Source organism: the organism of the source record quoted next, unplaced genomic scaffold (genome assembly GCF_019419815.1).
Source record: "Pyrus x bretschneideri cultivar Hongxiangsu unplaced genomic scaffold, Pyrus_bretschneideri_v1 Contig1, whole genome shotgun sequence".
NCBI classification, from domain to species: Eukaryota; Viridiplantae; Streptophyta; class Magnoliopsida; order Rosales; family Rosaceae; genus Pyrus; species Pyrus x bretschneideri.
In genome coordinates, this window is record NW_025999390.1 from 8,794,706 (window position 1) to 8,814,115 (window position 19,410).

Here is a 19,410-nt window from a genome sequence, read left to right on the forward strand (position 1 = left end):
AACACCCTAATTAAAGGTAGAAATGAGAAGAATAGATTAGTACCTTTGATTCATCGTGAAACGATCGGAAGTGTCCAAGTTTTCACTTGAGGGTCTCAGGGGTTCGCCGGAGTGCTTTCTTCGCTTCACCGTGCCTCTCAGTGACGAGGAAGAGTGAGAGGGGGTCCATGAGGGTGGTGGTGTTGCTGCGTAGTCGTCGGGGTACTTTTATGGGTGCGCGTGGATGTATGTGTCGCTGGGGAAAGGGAAGAGAAGGTTCTGTGAGAATGAGAGAGATAAAGAGTTGAGGGACTCGGGGAGGGGGAAAAAAGAGAGAAAGAGTGAGTGCTTGACATGTGGCAAACGGAGAGGGGAAGAGGATCTAAAGGGAGAGTCCAGATTGGATTAGGATAGGGGACCAATTTGCAAAGTTCATTAAAACTTTATGGGAAAATGTGAACTTACAATAGAATTTGGGGGTGAGATTTAACAATCTACCCCCTTAAAAGAAATTCCGTCCCTAAAATTATAACTTCAACTAAAAAGATATGGATACTGGTTCTTCATCAAATCCTCCGTTTCCCATGTCACTTCTTCGACGACATGGTTTCTCCACATTATTTTTACCAACGGGATGACTTAATTCCTCATAATCTTCTTCTGCTGGTCGATGATCGCCACTGGTTCTTCGACATAACTAGCATCCTGATTCACTTCTAGCGATTTTGGCTGAATAACATGAGAGGGATTTGGCACATACTTCCGAAGCGTGGAAACATGAAAAACGTTGTGAATCTATGCCAACTCTGGTGGTAGCTCCAATCTATAGGCAACTGCACCAATCCTCTTCGTAATCTGGTAGAGGCCAACATATCGAGTGCTCAACTTCCCTCGCTTACCGAAACGAACCGCACCCTTCCAGGGAAACAACTTCAAGAAAACAAAGTCACCAATCCTATACTCACGATCCCTGGAATGTCGGTCTGCAATACTCTTCTGTTGGTCTTGTGTTGCCTTCAGGTTTCTTTTAATTAGCTGGATGTTAGTATTAGTGGTATCAACAATTTATTACCCCACTAACACCCATTCACCGACCTCTGTCCAACATAACGGTGTCCGACACGTCTTTCCATACAATGCCTCAAACGGTGCCATGCCGATATTGGAGTGATAATTGTTGTTATAAGCAAACTCAACCAACAGTAAATAACTATCCCAGCTACCCTTTCATTAGAGAACAGACACTCTCAACATGTCCTCCAAGGTCTAAATTGTATGCTCGAACTGACCATCGGTCTGTGGATGATAAATAGTGCTATACAACAACTCAGTATCCATGACGGTATTAAAAACTCTCCAAAACCTGGATGTGGACCTTGGATCTCTATCTAAAACGATAGTGACACGTACACCATAAAGCTTGACAATATTATCAATGAATAGTTTTGCCAACTTTTCTAGTGAGTAGGTTTGTCGAACAGGTAGAAAATGAGCAGTTTTGGTGAGCTGGTCCACAATCACCCAAATGCCGTCAAATCTCAACTGCATCCTTGGAAAACCGTACATGAAGTCTATGGTGGTGTCTTCGCACTTCTATAATGGTATTGGGAGATTCTGCATCAGCCCTTCAGGTATTTGTCTCTTTGCCTTCACCTGCTGGCAAATAATGTATTTTCTCACATAATCTGCCACATCCCGTTTCATCCCAACCCAGTAATAGAGTGGACAGATAGTGTGATATAGTTTGGTACTCCCTAGATGCATAGCATACTTCAAAATGTGGGCCTCATCAAGGATTCTTTCTTCACTGCTTTGTTGTCCTTAGGCACAAACAACCTGTTTCCCATCACCAAGGCTCAATCTCTCCAGATTTTCAGATCTTATCTCGACCCATCCAGTACCTACTTCTTTAGGTCTACACAATGCTGATCAAGTTCCTGAGCTTCCCAAACCATATCCACTAAAACAGGTCTAACTTGGAAATGTGCCAACAAGGCTCCTTGTGAACCTGGTTCCACAGTAACGCCGATTTCTCGAAGAGAAAACAAGAACGGAACAAGGATAGCTCAAAATGAGACAAGTTGTCCACGAGATCTTCGACTTAGTGCATCCGCTGCTACATTAGTGTGTCCAGGATGATACTCGATAGTGCAGTCATAATCATTAATGATCTTCATCCACATTTGCTATCTTAAATTCAATTTATTCTGAATGAAGACATGTTTCAGGCATTTGTGGTCAGTGAATATGCGGCACTTCTCGCCGTACAAGTAATGTCACCATATTTTTAGAGCAAAGACCACTGCTCTAAGCTCTAGATCATGAGTGAGGTAATTTCTCAGGTGATTCTTAAGCTGTTTGGAAGCATAGACGATGACTTTCCCATGTTGCATCAGTACACAACCTAATCCTGACAAGGATGCATTAGTGTAAATCTCAAACTCACCACAATCGTCTGGAAAAACAAGGATGAGAGCCTTAGTAAGATGTATCTTAATCTCTTGGAAACTTCGGTCACAATCATCATTCCACTTGAATTTAACCCCCTTCCGAGTCAACTTAGTCAGAGGTAGGGCGATTGCTGAGAAATCCTGCACAAAGCATCGATAATAGCCATCCAGCCTAAGGAAACTCCTCATTTCAGTAACATTCCTCGGTTGCTCCTATATAAACATTGCCGAAACCTTCTGAGGGTCCACACTATTTCCCTCAGCAGAGACCACATGTTCAAGGAAACTGATCTGGTTCAAGCAAAACTGACACTTACTGAATCTTACATACAGCAGATGATTTCTCAACCTCTCCAACACCAACTTTAAATGCTTTATGTGCTCGTCATTACTTTTGGAATAGATCAGGATGTCATTAATGAACACAATCACAAATCGATCCAGATACGGTCTGAAGGCTCCGTTCATCAAATCCATGAATGATACAGGTGCATTTGTTAACTTAAAAGGCATGAAACGGAACTCATAGTGTCCATACCTAATGCAGAAGGTAGTTTTCGGCACATCTTCATCCCGGATCAGTAGCTGGTGACTACCCAAGCAAAGATCGATCTTAGAAAATACTTGTGTACCCTTCAGCTGGTCAAACAGATCATTAATACGAGGCAAGGGATAACGGTTGAATTTCAGAAAACGAACATTATAAATGGATTCAAGACGCTGAAAAACATAAAAATAAACCTTGAGTACGGTCATGCACCGCACCAAGCGCCTCATTGGGTCACCGAAAAATTCGCCAACGCCGTCATGAACGGCAGCACGTGAGGTCCATGCGTGCAGCACCAGTGACCCTTCACGTGCAGGTCCACAAGTCCTCACGCAAGGTCTGGAGTTGCTGGGTTCTCTAGGTTGGGCAGGATTGGGCTTGGGCTTAAAGGCCCGGCCCAAGTTCTGTACCACCTCAAAGGCCTGGGTCCTAAAGGGTTTTGGGTTTTCAAATGGGTTGGGCTTGAAGGCCTAGCCCAAACTAAAAGGTTTTTGGGTTTTTAAAAAAAAAACTAAAATAAATATAAATAGAATAAAAGTATTTAGGTTAGGTTTGAATGATCAATGGGCCTAAGGCTAAATCCTAAACGGCCCAAATGACATGGGTTCATTGAGCTTGGGTCATTCGACCCTTTTCTCGTCAGGGATGGAGGCCGAAGCCTCTTGTGCTCCAATCGACGGCAATCAGTTATTTTAACCCACGATCTAACACCCTAATTAAAGGTAGAGATGAGAAGAAGATATTAGTACCTTCAATTTCCCGTGAAACAATCGGAGGTGTCCGGTTTTTCACTCGAGGATCTCGGGGGTTCACCGAAGTGCTCTCTACGCTTCGCCGTGCCTCGCAGCGATGAGGAAAAGTAAGAAGGGGTCCATGATGGTGGTTGTGGTGTTGCGTCGTCGTTGGGGTGCTTCTATAGGTGTGCGTGGGTGTGTGTGTCGCCAGGGAAAGGGAAGAGAGGGTTTTGTGAGACTGAGAGAAATAGAGACTGAGGGAGTCTGGGAAAGGGAAAGAAAGAGAGAGTAAGTGTTTGCCATGTGGCAAGCGGAGAGAGGAGGAGAATCTAAAGGGAGGGTCCGGATTGGATTAGGATAAGGGACCAATTTGCAAAATTCATTAAAACTTTAGGGGAAAAAGTGAACTTACAATAGAATTTGGGGGTGGGATTTAACATCCAGGCCAGTATTCCATACGGCACGTCCTAGGTTCGATTCTTGCCACTAGTGATTCGCACGATGATGGCCAGAGGAAGGTTGAATTGCCTCTGTAAGTCTTCTCGGCCCAAAAAACGATGAACTACCATGACGAAGCCACTTATGGATCCCCCTTTTAAAAAAAAAAAAAAAAAAACATGTTACTTAATTGTTGATAATGATAGGATTATTACTTAAGTGTTGATTAAGGTGTTTATTTCCTTGCTGACACATCACATGGTTACAAATTTATTCTAAAAAGCTAATATACCTAGCATTGCTCATTTAAATTTCCTAAGTACGACTGAATCATTCATTTATCATGTTAATTTTGTAAGTATTTTCTTTTTATTTGTACTTCTTTTGTTTAACATATGCATCTTTTAATGTCTACTTTAGTTTTTGTGTGTTATAACCGTAATATATTACATTATAAAAAATGATAGAGATGATACAACATGCCATTTATCCAAAGGGATCTTCCTTTTTAGGTTAAAATAGGGACTAGTTGTAGGGTCCACTCCACGATGAGCTTCAACGATATGAACTGTCTATTTGTAGTCTCGATTCATTGATCATTCTTGCAAAAATTCAATTTAATCCAAAATCATATATGATAAATGCAACATTATTTTAACATTATATATAATCTTAATCTATTAATCTGTAATGTAAGGTAGGATTGGATCGTAAATTAATTTGATGAAAAAAGGACTTTGATTAGGGCAGGGAATAAATATAATTTGTTGGTTATTTGTAATCGTCAACTATCAACAGTTTAGTACACAAAAAACCTTTTATTTTATTAATTTTGATTCATACATCATTTTTACAAAAAATTAATTTAATTCGAAACCATATGTGCTAAATGCGACATTATTCTCACATTATGTATAATCTTAATCTATCAGTGTTGGGTATTGTTAATATCAACTAGTAATTAATCTGTAATGTTAGGTAGGATTGGATCGTAAATTAATTTGATGAAAAGGGGACTTTGATTATGGCAGGGAATAAATGTCATTTGTTGGTTATTTGTAATCGTCAACTATCTAACGGTTTAATAAACAAAAAAATCGTTTATTTTATTAGTCTTGATTAATAGATCATTCTTGTAAAAATTCAATTTAATATAAAATCATATGTGTTAAATGCAACATTATTGTCACATTATATATAATCTTCATCTAACAGTGTTGGGTATTGTTAATATCAACTAGTAATAGTATTAATCTGTAATGTTAGGTAGGATTGGATCGTAAATTAATTTGATGAAAAGGGGACTTTGATTAGGGCAGGGAACAAATATCCTTTGTTGGTTATTTATAATCGTCAACTATCAACAGTTTAATAGACAAAAAAAAGTGTTGATTGAGACGAGACATCCGATGAGACAGTAACTTTCATCCGCCATAATCTGTATGAGCATCTTGGCATCCGTATAACACTTAAATTAAGGAGAGATCTTAGATTTCATTTTCTTCAAATGTGAATTAAAAGAAACAACATGAGATTGGGTTACCTCTTTGTCTTTATAGTAAATAATATTATTTGTTAAAAAATATAATATTTAGTTTTAAATTTCTTTCGTGTTTACTAACAATCAAAAAAGGTATTACTTTCTCTTAAAATTTGTAATTAAATACCTGAGTATCATGAATCATATCAACTAGAAAGATTGTTCATCTGATTCTCTTCATTATTTTTACCATTTTTAAGCTCTTCGATTCCCTCTTTATTTCATTGGTGTCATGTAAACTTGACGTGAAACTACATTATTTCATTTGCAACAAACTAGGCTTCGAAGCATGTTATTTTAATATTAACAAAGGAAAACAAGTATTATTGACTCTAAGTTACAAAGACACCGTGATTAAAAAAAATAAAAAATAAAAAAAATCATAGATCTAGGATTCTCGACAGAAGACAGAGCAATCAGTTTTAACGTCGCGACTCCCACAGGCCGATGCCGATAGAAACCATCATGCATATATTATTGTTCAACGGCAAGTTGTATAAACTAGCACCAATATATTTATGGATAGTACTTGGCTGTTGAAAGAATTAACAGCATCCATATTGATCACCAATCACGACTGGACATGTGTTCAAGTTGTGATTAAAAAATTCACAACTTGAACACGTGTCCAACCGTAATTGATTACTAGCAGGGGATGATGCTGGATCTTCAACAGCCAAGTCCCGTTCTATATTTATTTGTAATTTGTAAAAATAGAGGGAATATTATAAAAGAGAATCATAATAAATGGGAAGTCAGAGGTTAGAGCATCTTAAAATGAGATGTCAAAATTGCCACGTAGGCATATAACAGTAAAAAATGGCAGCAAACTCTCTCCAACCAAACCTTCAATTTCTTAGGTGGGGCTGAATCATTTGAAGGCAAAGCCTGTTGCTATCAAATTTGACAGCAGATGTCAAATTTATTAAATGATATTTTAATAGATTAATATAATATATAATAAATGTTATATTTTTGAAATATTTGATTAGTTGCCTTAATCATTGGACTCCACAAAAAGATAAAAAATTTATTAAATGACATTATTATTTAACATATTGGGTGGAGCAAAATATTGTACAAAATATCAAATTGCCACATAAGCTATCAATTATCATTTTGATGTTTAAAATTTGATATCTTATTTGAAAATGCTCTTAAACCTTATATTTGAACGACGAAAAGTAGAAGAGAATTTTTTTTTTTTTTATAAGTCTAAAATGGGAAGAGAAATTGTGTGCAAGAATAAATGATGTTGAGTTTTATGAGATAGTTGGAGGGGTCGGTATAGGGCATCCATTGGTATAAACTACTAAATAAAGTATGTATTGTTATTGTTGGATATTGTATCACTAACATGTACGTTTTTGTGAATGAATGTGTGCCAACTATGAGCTGATTACATCAGCTAGACAAACAAAATATATGTGGTGCTGGTGGGTGGTGGTGTTAAATGCTGACTTTTGTAGTTGAACAATTACGTCAAAGGAAGGAACACCTCTTGACCTTGTTATAGAACCTGAAGACAAGGTTGTCTAGATCACTACGAGTTCATGATCTCCTACACCAGGTTCAGCTGCCTTGATTATATTCATGAGAATATATGTGCGCCAAATCGGTATCAGGGACACGAGCACTTAAAAAAGAGAAACATTTTATGATGAACATCTAAATGCTGAACTGTATTTCAAGAGAGTGATACCCATTCTATAGGATGTTAATGAAGTGATCTCTTACTAGTTGAGACTTAGATCACTAACCAGCCATAAGCAATGATAATTAGTATTTTGGGTTAAGATAATTAGCGTTTTTTCTCAACAAATGTGATAAGACGTTTTACATACTAAGATAATTAGTGTTTTTTCTTAACGAATGTGATAAGACGTTTCACATATCACTTGAATTTTTGCATAAAGCGTTTGAGTTGTTTATTAAGTTGGAAAAGGCCTTCTGAGTTGCACAGTCACTTGTATTTATAGGATAAATACGCTTGAACGTGTTGTAGAGTCCATACGGTGACTACCAATTACCTTTTGATGATAATCGAAACCATCTTCCGTCCGTTGTATCACTATAATCATCCTTATCCTAATTGACACTTGGCGTGCGACCAGGAGTAATATCCCAAATGGATGGCACATGCGGAAAAGTCATCCCTTGAGTAATCCCTTCCACGTTGAAAAGTCAGCCCCTTATGCTTTCTTCCCTCAATGCCACGTTGAAAAGTCATCCCTTGAGTAATCCCTTGCCACGTTGAAAAGTTATCCCTTTATCCTTTCTTCCCTCAATACCACGTTGAAAAGTCATCCCTTGAGTAATCCCTTGCCACGTTGAAAAGTTATCCCTTTATCCTTTCTTCCCTCAATACCACGTTGAAAAGTCATCCCTTGAGTAATCCCTTGCCAACACACGGATCCCCAAAACAACTAGCAATGGATCATGCATGATTTTCTGAGCTCATAAAAAATATTAAAATTTAACTGAGGATCCTAAGGATCTTTACATTATGTTCGTTCTTCGTATATCGTGTGGTCATAAATTATTATAAATATTTTTATTTAAAATTTAACACAAACAGTACATGATGAAAACTAACTGATGTATGATAAACGAACGCGATGTGAGGATCCTCACAAAGAGGATACTCATTCAATTTAACTCATTACTTGTAAGGAGAGATCTTAGGTTCGATTCTCTACAAGTGTAAATTTGAACCACATTATTGCTAGCACATTGTAAAGCTAAACCCACCCATCCCCTTAGATTATATCGTTTGTAAAAAAATAGATATTAAAATTTAAGAGCGTTAGTTTCATAAAACAATGATGCAAAAAAAAATGTGAGAGGTCTTGAGTTCGATATTCCGAGCTGATGAGTTTGCTTGACCATGACCATGGATAGAGTGAAATTCTCCATAGCCTTTCAAGCCCAAAATGGATGAATAACCGTAATTTACTATCAGTTACCCTTTTTTTTTAAAGATAAAAAAAAATAATAATAACGTTCAAACAGTATAATAAAAAGAAGAAACAAGATAACAAGCGTTCGGTGTTTGAATTTATCTATAGAGTACGATGTGTATGAGAGCGGACTTTACGAGCATTGTTGTTATGCACTTTGCTAGATATTATTTGAGTGGAAGGGAGGGAACTGGCAAGCACACAAGAGGCGACCGAGAGGGAGTGGTGGTGGCCTGGCCTGGAGTGGACAAGGTGCGAGAGTTGTTAGTCACCGGTTCCCACTTTGTCAACTTTATTTTAATTCAAAAATTTCTGCTGGTCTATTTATTCTTAGTCATCCGTACGACCCTACTTTGTCAACTTTATTTTAATTCAATAATGTCTCCTGGTCTTTTTGTGGCTGACTTTGAAATCCCCATCTCTTCGAATTGCAGCGGCAGCTTAATCTTAATATCGGCTAAAAAAGTATAAAGTTAGTTCACCAAAAAAAAAGTATAAGGTTAAAGAAAAATAGAGATAAATGGTTGATCTAGAAAAAAATTTGTAAATTAAATAATATGAAAATTGGTGATTAAATTATTACTTAAATATTGATTAATGTACTTATTTCTTATACTTAACAAATTTAATCTACCTAATATTATTATATGTATTTACTTTGGATGTTGGACGGATGCATTCGCCTAAGAATATGAATCAATGAACCAATGAGGAAAAATTCAACATGTTAAAGTTAAAGGTCGATTGTTTGTTTGTTCGTATTGTTGTATGCTATGGCTAAGGAATTGACCCTTCCTACCTCGAGCAATTTTCTGTGGTAAATTTAGTACTAGTTTGGTACTATGGTGTTTTTATAAAAAATGGGTATAAAAAAAAGTTGAGCTCAAAAATGTATTGGCAAACATTTAAAAATAGCTTATTTTCATAATTTTAGATGAAAAAAAAATTGAAAATGCGAAGGTATATCATATCCACCTATTAAATTTTCTCAAACTTTTCAGCGCAAATTTATTCGTTAAATTCATGCATTTTTTTTAGTAGAGCGATAGCATTAATTGGTTAAATAGTTATTTATTAAGGAAAACTAATGAAAAATGTTTGAAACCCCTAAGTTTTAACGATAAAGACAAAATAAAAGGTAAAGTGAATAGTACATGATTGACTTTTTAGTGTTAAAATGTGGGTTTTTGTTAAAATGAACAGTACCAGATAGGGTCCAAATTTGGAGGGACCGAACTAGACCCGCTTAAAAAGGAAATGGGTTGGGCATTGCAAATCTAATCACCAGACCTAACCCGACCCATTTGAAACGGGCCGGGTACATGGATCCTTTGTTTTTTTTTTTCTTTTCCCCACCTAAACCCTTTGTTGGCAGCGCCGCAGTCCGATTTCCCTTGCTTGTCGACTTTTGAGTAAGATGACGATGGCGGTGGTGACGATGATGATGGATGATCGGACCGCGATGATGGGGATGACGTTGAGTTTTGAATCGGCAAGGACACCACCCAACACCTGCTCGCCATTCAATCCACCATCATAGAAAACCCCTAAATCAGTAACCCTAGTCCCTAAAACAACACAATAGATGACACACCCCAACCTTGAAATCACAACACATCAAGAACAACCCAAACAATCTTAGATAGAAAAGAGGTAGCCTCACCTGAGTTCTAAGTAGAGCTTAAAGCTCTCGGACTCCATGGAAGAACACCTCACAGTGCTCCAATGGTGCATGCAAAACCACCATATAATTCCTTGTGTCCCATAAGTCTCAAAAGTAAAAGTTTGGGGGTTTTATTTGGACAAAAATGGCGTGGGTGATGGTGGTCTCCTTCTCGAAGCTTAGAGAGAGAGAGAGAGTTCAAGTGTTACAGAGAGAGTGAGGCTGCTTACAGACATAAGGGAAAAAGGGTGTGGGTCACGGGTGAGGGAAAGTAACTTGACTTTGGGCCGAGTGAACAAACTACTAATAGTGAGAATAGGGAGAAACGGACCAGCTGGGGCCCCTTTTTCTAAGGCCTTTGCACCCACCCCGCCCGAATAATTTTGTGAACCAGCCCCGGCCCGCCCCGTTTTGTCTTTACAAATTTAAAACCCACCCCATATCCGTCCCGAACCGCATAGAACTGGCTCACCCCGCGGGCCTAGGGCCCGTTTGCCCACCCCTAGTACCAGGAGCTTTTTGTTAAAATTCCCTATTGATTATGGATGAGGAAATTGATGAAGATCAATCCGCACCAAAATGCATAAACATGATTATTTTCTACCACTGTAGTAAAGAACCATCTACATATGTTATGCATCTATGCATTCTAGATTTTTCATTTCTGCATCTTGGGGGCCTAAAGATGAAGATAGGTCATTAAACTCTTGGCAATGAGGGAGTGGAGGACCACATGAATGATATAAACCCTAATTTATGCACTTTGCAGCATTTTTGAAGGAGGCAAATTGTTTGCCCTCCTGTTTGGTGCCCTCCCCATCCCCATTTGTACGGTTACGGTTAAGCCACGTTAATATTTTATATTGATTTTTTTTATAATGATATAAGACAAAAAACAATAGAAATATAATACGTCAACATTTTTGAACCCTTTTTTCTATAGTTGAACCAACTCACTGGGCTCATGGTGATTTTGCAGTTTGGCATTGTTCAACTCTGTGGCCAGATGGGCCCAAATTTCTTTATGAGGCTCAAATATTTCTTTTTGATGGCCGTGCACGGCATAACCAAATTATGAACTACCCCAATGTCAACAACACGCTGGGTCTACTCTACTCTCTCTCTCTCTCTCTCTCTCTCTCTGTAGTCTGAACTCTTCTACATTTATTACTATCCATTTGCTGTGCGGCATATATATATATAGACACACACACACGCTTGTGTTGGGTGTGTATATATTGCAGCAACACATCTTAATATCTCATTCATTCTTCTTGCGCATCACCTGCGACTTGCCTTATTAACGAAACCATTTCCAGTTTGTTATGAATGGTAGTCCAAGTCCCACGTAATTAATTTCTTCAACCGATCGCGGCCGGCCTGCAGGTAGTTTATACTTCCCACCTCAACAATCACTATGCATGTGCGCGTGCGCACACACACATATACGTGTGTGTTATCAGTTTTGTATTGATTGGAATCGCATCATCAAATTGCATGCTATGTAAACGTTTATTTTGTTATATAGATTTATGCATGTGTCAGTTGTATAATTAGAGAGAGATGGGGGTTGTATTATTACATAATACATTAGCTAGCCCTTTCAAAGATAATGTTGCGTATACAGATTAAATATTGACCAGGGGTGGATCTTTCAAGCTCGCGTATCCCAAAGTAGGCCGGCCTACAATATTTGCTTCACTAGCTACGTACTTGGCTACTTTTAAGCCTCAACTGAAGCTCAATTATATGTGGTCGATTGTGTATACAGGTTAAAGTACCTTCCGGTTACTTTGAATGATGATTTATAATAGACTGATCGGTTTTATATGCAAAAGTAATTTGATCCATCTGAAATTAGGATGCCTTAGTTGAATGGCAGCAAATCGTGGTTATCAGATATATCTCTATATATCATGAACTTTTTATTATTACTAGCTTCCAATGCATATTATCTTCCAACTTATTATATAAAGGCCTTGTTTATGCTTAACCGCAGCTCCAAATTAGTACAGGTTAGTTTAGGCAGTCATATTTAAGGTCATGTTAATTCAATAAGGTCAATACAAATATCATTGACTTCATTCTGGAGTCGATATGCAAGTTCCACAAAGTAATCCTTGTTTTATTATTGCATATTGTTAAAGATTTGTTTAATTAGCTAGCTTTATCATTTAGTTAATCTGCAGTACTAGTTGTCCTTTATTCATTTATAAACAGATGCTAAAATGACAGATGGAGTTTACTTGTAGGTGAAGGATCAAACCTCTCAACTTGCACTTAGTTATTGCAGTGATTGCTCTATAAATACTGGAACTCAAAGTCTCAAGTTTCATCAAGCCTCCCTCAACCAATTGTATATCACATGGGAACCTTATTGGATCATTCCAATATGCATAATGAACACGATGATCAGCGGCAGCTTCCTTATGAGATTGTGGAGAAAATTCTGCTGCAAGTGCCGGTGAAGTCCCTCCTTCGTTTCAGAAGCATATGCAAGCCATGGCTTGCTCTCATCTCCGACCCAAAGTTTGTCAAGTCACACCTCCTTATCCGCTCTACCAAACAAGACGACGATGACGATGATTGTGATCTTGATCATGATGCTCACGGAAAAACTACATCGTCAAGAGCACGACTCATGCTTTCCTCTTTGTCCCTCCTCCAGTACGTCCACGTACAAGTTCTCAATACCACTACTATTGATGCACACGCAACGGCAACCTTGCCATCCCGTGGCGACAGTGAAGCAGAAAGTCTCGCAGAAGCAAAGGCAGAAACAGAAACGAAGGCAGAAGCAGCTGGCACAACTGGTGCTAATAGTACTACTAGGGTCGTGCAGGAGGAGCATGAGTACTCTGTGACAATGAGGCGGCAGGTCAAAGACATGAAGATTGTCGGCTCTTGTAACGGCCTGGTGTGTTTGTTGGTTGACTCGGAAGATATGATGATTTATAATCCATCCACCAGGCAGGTTCATGCAGCCCCAAAGTTGGCGACAATCTCCGGTAAGGATTACTTCTATGGCTTCGGTGACAATTCGCGCAGGGAAGACTATAAAATAGTGAGGGCCACTTCTTCAAGTAAGGCTGGCGTTTTCGCCACCCAACTTGACATTTATTCTTTGAAGACCAATACATGGAGAGCCAGGTCCGAAACCCTGCCTTTTTACTTTCTGTTCAACCTTGTCGGAACCCTACTCAACGGGGCTCTCCACTGGGCAGTCCGCCGCGGAAAGACTACTGATCAAGCTTCCGCAAATGGTGATGATGAGAGGCCTTTCTCAATCGTTTCTTTCGATATAGCGGAGGAGACGTACCGGCAAGTTCCCCTACCGGGCGACGGCGACAAGAATTTCTCGTTCTATGGTTTGAGGGTTTTAGGAGGGCGGCTGAGTATGCTTCACAGCCCTCATGGGTCTGATTACCAGGTGTGGTTAATGAATGAGTACGGGGTCAAGGCATCTTGGTCTATTTTCACTACCATTCCGCTGAAGATGGATTCTGAATACCTAGGGCTGATGTCACTTCTGAGTATTTTGAAGAACGGGGAGATTGTAATCCTCTTGCATCAAAGGAAACTAGTCATTTACAATCCGGCGGACAGAAACTTCCGAGTCGTCTTTGCCGGGGATGTACACTCTTCTCAAGTGGCTTTGTACATGGAGAGCCTTGCTCCTCCCACAGCCAGAGGCGGAGAGCCGATTTCTGTCCCCGGCCCAGCCGGCTCTCCGCCATGTCCAAGTCCGACTAGTAATCTGAAACCCCAATTTTGAAATTAAAAAAAAAGTCGGATTTGGTGCTTTTGAGTTTTCCTCTGCAAATTGTTTAGTTTTCCGGCAGCGAGGTAAGGTGGCGCTCGTTGGGTGATGACGTGTTGGGATCCGGCGAAGCCCGAGTGATCTGACCGATTGGTTGGCCGAAGTGCTACTACAGCTAGGGGGATTTATATTTGAAACCTTAGCTGCTATGTTTTCCGCTCTGTATATATAAATACACAAATTTGTATCGATTGGGGCGCCATTTTGTTGGCGACTCCAAGCTTTCTGGCACCTTATTAACTTCCTTATAAGCATCAATTATTTAAGCAGCCCCAAATTAAATTCGAAATTAACAGATCGCATTCGTTAAAATTTGGGTTCACATTCCAGTACAATTCTTCATCGTCTCCGTTTCGCAGTTACCCGTTTTGTGACCCTATCCGTTAGTTGTGACGTCTCCGCTATCCCTCGCCGTACATTCCTTCCGTGCACCCCGTTTCCGTGTACCGGGTTCTGAATTCGTTAGTTTATCCAGGTTAGTTGTTTCGTTGTCGATTAATTCATTGATTGTTTCGTTTGTTCGTATTATTTATTGAGTATTATTTCTATTTGTGCAGGTATATATATTTTCCTACAGTATTTGCACCAAAATTTGAGAAATTGATTTTTTGGAGGGATTCAGAAGTTGGGAGGCTAGAAATGCCTAATAAGAACCCTAATTTAGGGAGAAGGATTGGACTGAAAGGAATATAATATATTCTGATTAATTGATGGAAAATTTACTAAAATATATGAATAAAACAATTAACGAAAATTGAGAGTGACTCAGATTCTATAACACTATGTTTGAACGAGGGAAATAAACTTGGAATTTTGATAAAAGTCAGAATTTATAAATTGACATGCACCAATTTCCTTGTTTGGATTCATAAACATAGAAATTTAGAATTTCCGCGTGGAAAAAAAACTTGAAATTTGGGACCTCCAATTCCCAAGTTCAAATTCCATGTAAATAGGTGTCATTTCCCAATTTCTATGATTGAGAGTTTAAAAATAACAAATTCCGCATTCAATTCCATTGTTCTTTTAAGTTAGCCAAACAAGAAAATTTACAAATTCTAGAAAATAAAATCTCGTCATTTCAATTTCCGTCATTTTTAAATTCTTTAGTAATCTTAAATTTCTTCATCCAAACATAGTGTAAATGGATTTCATTGAATTAATGATTTGAACCGATAATACTCAGTAATGTTTTTAATTAACTTATGATTGAGAGAGAGGTAAATGTCCTTAATTAATTAAATTATAATAATAGTGAATGTCCTTAATTAATTAAGTTAAGGAAAAAATAGATGATTTTTCTTAATCAATTAAATTATAGGTGGAGTAATCAAATATGAATTTTCTTAATCAATTAAATTATGGAAGGAATAATCAAACATGAAACACCGTTATGGTTGTCTGCGATTGAGCTACAAGTACCTTGTAATTTCAGCTCATGACTTTAGTTTAGTTCTTAATCATTAGGTGATGACTCACACGTCCTCTTTTATTAAGAGATACCCAAAATGATTATTGCATAAAACACGTATTATGTTTTTCATGGTTGTACACGATTTATAAAATTAAATGGAATCAGGTCGGTTAAACTTTGAAAATTTTGCTTCCTCTATTTTTCCAATTTTGGAATATCAAAGAAAGTCATTCGTGACGAAGCTAACTATTGGGGGAGTCCAAGTCTGACGCGACCAGACGCAACAAACAAGTTGCTTTTGAAAACAATTGAAAGACAGAAGGGCAGTGGTCCCTTGGAGAACTTATCTGTTATGATTTTCCATCATCTTGGCATTTCATGTCATTAATACAATGCTAGTGGTGATTATTATCCGTCGTTTTGGCAACTCTTGGAGAACTTTTTTAACGGTACAAAATATCACAATAACAACATTTTAGGCTGTGACACGTAAGTTGTTTTCGAGAAGATGAATGGTCCTTATCCTGCCAAACCGAGGAGGCCCCAAAGCCCACAGGCATCCATACATACAGCTCATTTAAATTTTCAACCGCTGTATCGCATTCATCCGTAAGGCTCTGAAAAGGAAAGATATGGGTGCATGGATCATGGATGAATGGATAATGTACCTGCTTTTTAGGTTATTGTTCCCCCAAATCTTATAATACCGGGTCAACCCCTGCCTGGTTTTTCATTTCAGCACTGATTGAGTGTATTTTTTAATTTTTACATCTAAATTAACCTTTGAATCATATGGTTTGTTACAACAAAATGGTGAAAGGGTAGCCTTCTGTCACATCTACAATTGAAGAATTTACATGACATAAGCATACTATCATGTAGTCTTACGTGCTAATAAAACAAGAATGTGTAAAAAAAAAACTTACACATATTTTTAGAAAACTTCATTCTAATATTTGGCAAAGATGACTTTTAGACTCAAACCATGAGTAAGATCAAAATATAATTTTAGTCCCTTGATACATTAATAACCTCATTTATTAATTACATTTGCATTTATAATTATTTCTCTTTTTCTTCCTAATTTTAATGTAATAATTTTATTTCATTATAATTATAATTTTCATTTCATTTATTGTAATATATTTTGTTGTAAACATTTAGACTTGTCAATTATTTTCTCCGGAACAAATCAAAGCGCATCGCAAAAATGGTCATAACTATCTTCATATTGGTTTAGTTCAAATCGCAGTTAAACCATTAACACGAAAATGTCTTAACACTTCTATCCTTTTATGTCTACGCGACGCTAGATTTACTGATTTCAACGATAGTATCCTCGGAATGATCGAATCTAGTCTTTACAATGGACCTATCCATTTTGATTGTTTTCCCGATCTCACAATAAGTCTTTCAGATCCACATGTTTTAAAAGCTCTTACTCTTAATATCAAAACCTCCGGGTACCAAGTCCTGGAAGGAACACAACCTTTGGCACTTATTTTTAGAATTTATTACAAAGTCACTGGCACAAACATAAATTTTCAAGCTTTGAACAAAAGTCCTCGCGACCATACTCTTTTGATCCAAACAACCCAAGAAAGCGCAAACATAAGAGTACCAAGAACCATTAGGTGGTCAGACATCAGTCTCCCTTCAGATTGGTGTTTAATTAATGAAAGTAAGCCGGTTTCCGTCCAAAACAGTCTTGTTAATCTTGACAACATTGAACAATATTTTGACGGCACTGTAAAAATCAATTTTGATCGACCAGCAAGGCAATCTTGCGAATCAGTACATTCACACAAATCTTTTGCTCCTAGCAGACAGTCTTTTTCTGGATCCACGTCAACCGATAGACTGGGTCGAGATCAAGATTTGATCAAATCTTTAGTAAACAAAAAGTTAAAAGAGCAGGAAACTGCACAACAAGATTTAATCAATGATTTGCTCAAATTAAAGTCTGTCGACACTTCTTCACAAGTTGCACATCCTGTTTATCATCCTCCAAACCAAGAAGAACCCACTTCTCCAACTGCTTCTGATTTTGAAACAACATCGGTGAATCACCAATTACTTGTTTTAAACAAACCACATAAAATCCGATGGAGGAAGCTTAAAGCTGACATCGCTTCTGAGGAAAACATCCCCAGAAGAAATATTTTTAGAAAAAAGTATTGTGATGATGAAAAGCTAGCCATTTATGCCGAGTGGAAAGCTTTTGTAGAACAATACCAATTTGAAATATCTTTCTTTGATTTCATTGAAAAACATTATGAGACCAAAAATAAAGTTACGGTTGTTACCAAAGAAAATTGGGTTAAGGAAGACAAAACTTTGGTTTCCTCTAGTCATCCTCCCAAAGAAACTATTTTAATTTCCACTGGTAATACCAACATCCCCGCAACTCCTTTCAAAATTCCAAAAGAAGATTCTGGTATTAAACCTGTCATCGAACAGAACAATTTTACAAACCAAAGTCTTCACACCATTGGAAAACAGTTAGACAAAATTGAAACCAAAATCGACAATTTGTCTCAACCAATTTCTTCTCCAAAAGAAAAACTTTTAGTAAATTTTACTAATACTTCTTCAAGCTCTACTGCTTTAAAATCTATGACTACTTTACAAAAAATTGATCATATGCTCACTGAGCTCAAAAAAGAGAAAGTTGTCAATGTTTTGCAAAACAATGATGTTTCTGTTGAAGAAGAAAACACATCTAGCCCAGATTCTTCTCAGGACACGGAAACTAGTTCTGCTATCCAAAATATTGAAAATGCTTTTCAAAACATTGATCTTCAGCCAACTTTTGATTTGAAACGCATTCATACTCGTCCTGTCAACCCTACTTCTCTTACAAAAAACTGGTATCCCAAGCCAACTCCCCCTGATCTTCAGTTTGAAGAAAGAAATATCCAAAATCAATTTTCAGTCTCTGCTGACAAACTCTATGAATGGAATATAGATGGATTGTCAGAACAAGAACTTTTGAACAAACTCCAACATATGTCTATGGTCGCCAATAGCTACATTTCAAATCACAATTTTACACAAACACAAATCGTTGATCTAAAACTTCTTGGTTCATTTGAATCGGTCGTGCCTTGGTGGGGATTTTTGATTCAACAAAATCTTTAATATAAGGGAGTTTAACAATATGCTGTTTTCTATGCCAAAAAGCATTTGGAAGATCTGAACAAATTTCTTTGGTAAGCTTATCAGAAAAGTGGCGAATAGAATTTAATAAAGATTTGTTTGTTAACTGTTCTTCAATTCTTTTGTGAAGAATTTCTTCCTGTAAAAAAGCAATTTGTTGGGATTTTGCAGATTGACTAGAGTCGGTATTTCTAATTTCTAAAGCCTGAATAAGTTGAACCTTCTCCTCTTCAGAGATTTTTAGTTGGTTAATAACCTTTTTAACTTTACATTCATTTGCAAAATGACCAAACGTGCCACATTTGTAGCATTTTCCCTTTTTATTTTGAAAATCCTTTTTAGGCTTTCTAAAAGGTTTTTTGTTTGGAGATGGTTTTTCATAAAATTTATTTGTTTGAAAAGGTTTGTTGGAAGATCTTTTGTTTTTATAAAATCTGGATTGATATTTAGAAAACTTGCTGGTTTGTTGGGCTTTTTTCTTTTTACTCGAAGGAGCAATTGGAGGTAAACCGTATTGTTCACAAAACGTTCCAAGTTCGTATTTAGCAATAGATTTATCTTTATTAACTTGTTTTGAAATCTTCATGTCGATACACATTTTCAATCCTTCCTTTTGTATAACATTGACTATGTTACCATAAGTAAGGATATGATAAGGTATGACACATTCTTCGTTTACTAAAACATTTCGAATTTTGTGAGTAAA

The 19,410-nt window shown here is 37.4% G+C and overlaps 1 protein-coding gene and 1 long non-coding RNA gene across 2 annotated transcripts; one reads left to right on the plus strand and one right to left on the minus strand.

The window, feature by feature from the left end:
• Positions 1–9,796: 9,796 nt before the first annotated feature.
• On the minus strand, positions 9,797–10,558 carry LOC125468359. The gene is made up of 2 exons (XR_007250768.1): positions 10,312–10,558; positions 9,797–10,160 (listed from the first exon to the last, which is right to left on the minus strand). It is a non-coding gene; the product is annotated as an uncharacterized LOC125468359 (long non-coding RNA).
• A 2,118-nt stretch (positions 10,559–12,676) lies between these two features.
• On the plus strand, positions 12,677–14,362 carry LOC125477094 (F-box/kelch-repeat protein At3g06240-like). Its single transcript, XM_048583921.1, has one exon. The coding sequence runs from the start codon at positions 12,677–12,679 to the stop codon at positions 14,084–14,086; it is 1,410 nt and encodes a 469-aa protein (XP_048439878.1). The 3' UTR covers positions 14,087–14,362.
• The last annotated feature ends 5,048 nt before the right edge of the window (positions 14,363–19,410 follow it).

What these genes read in the sequence shown, in the direction of transcription:
- LOC125477094 (XM_048583921.1), top strand. Translation starts at nt 12,677, where the DNA reads ATGGGAACCTTATTGGATCATTCCAATATGCATAATGAACACGATGAT.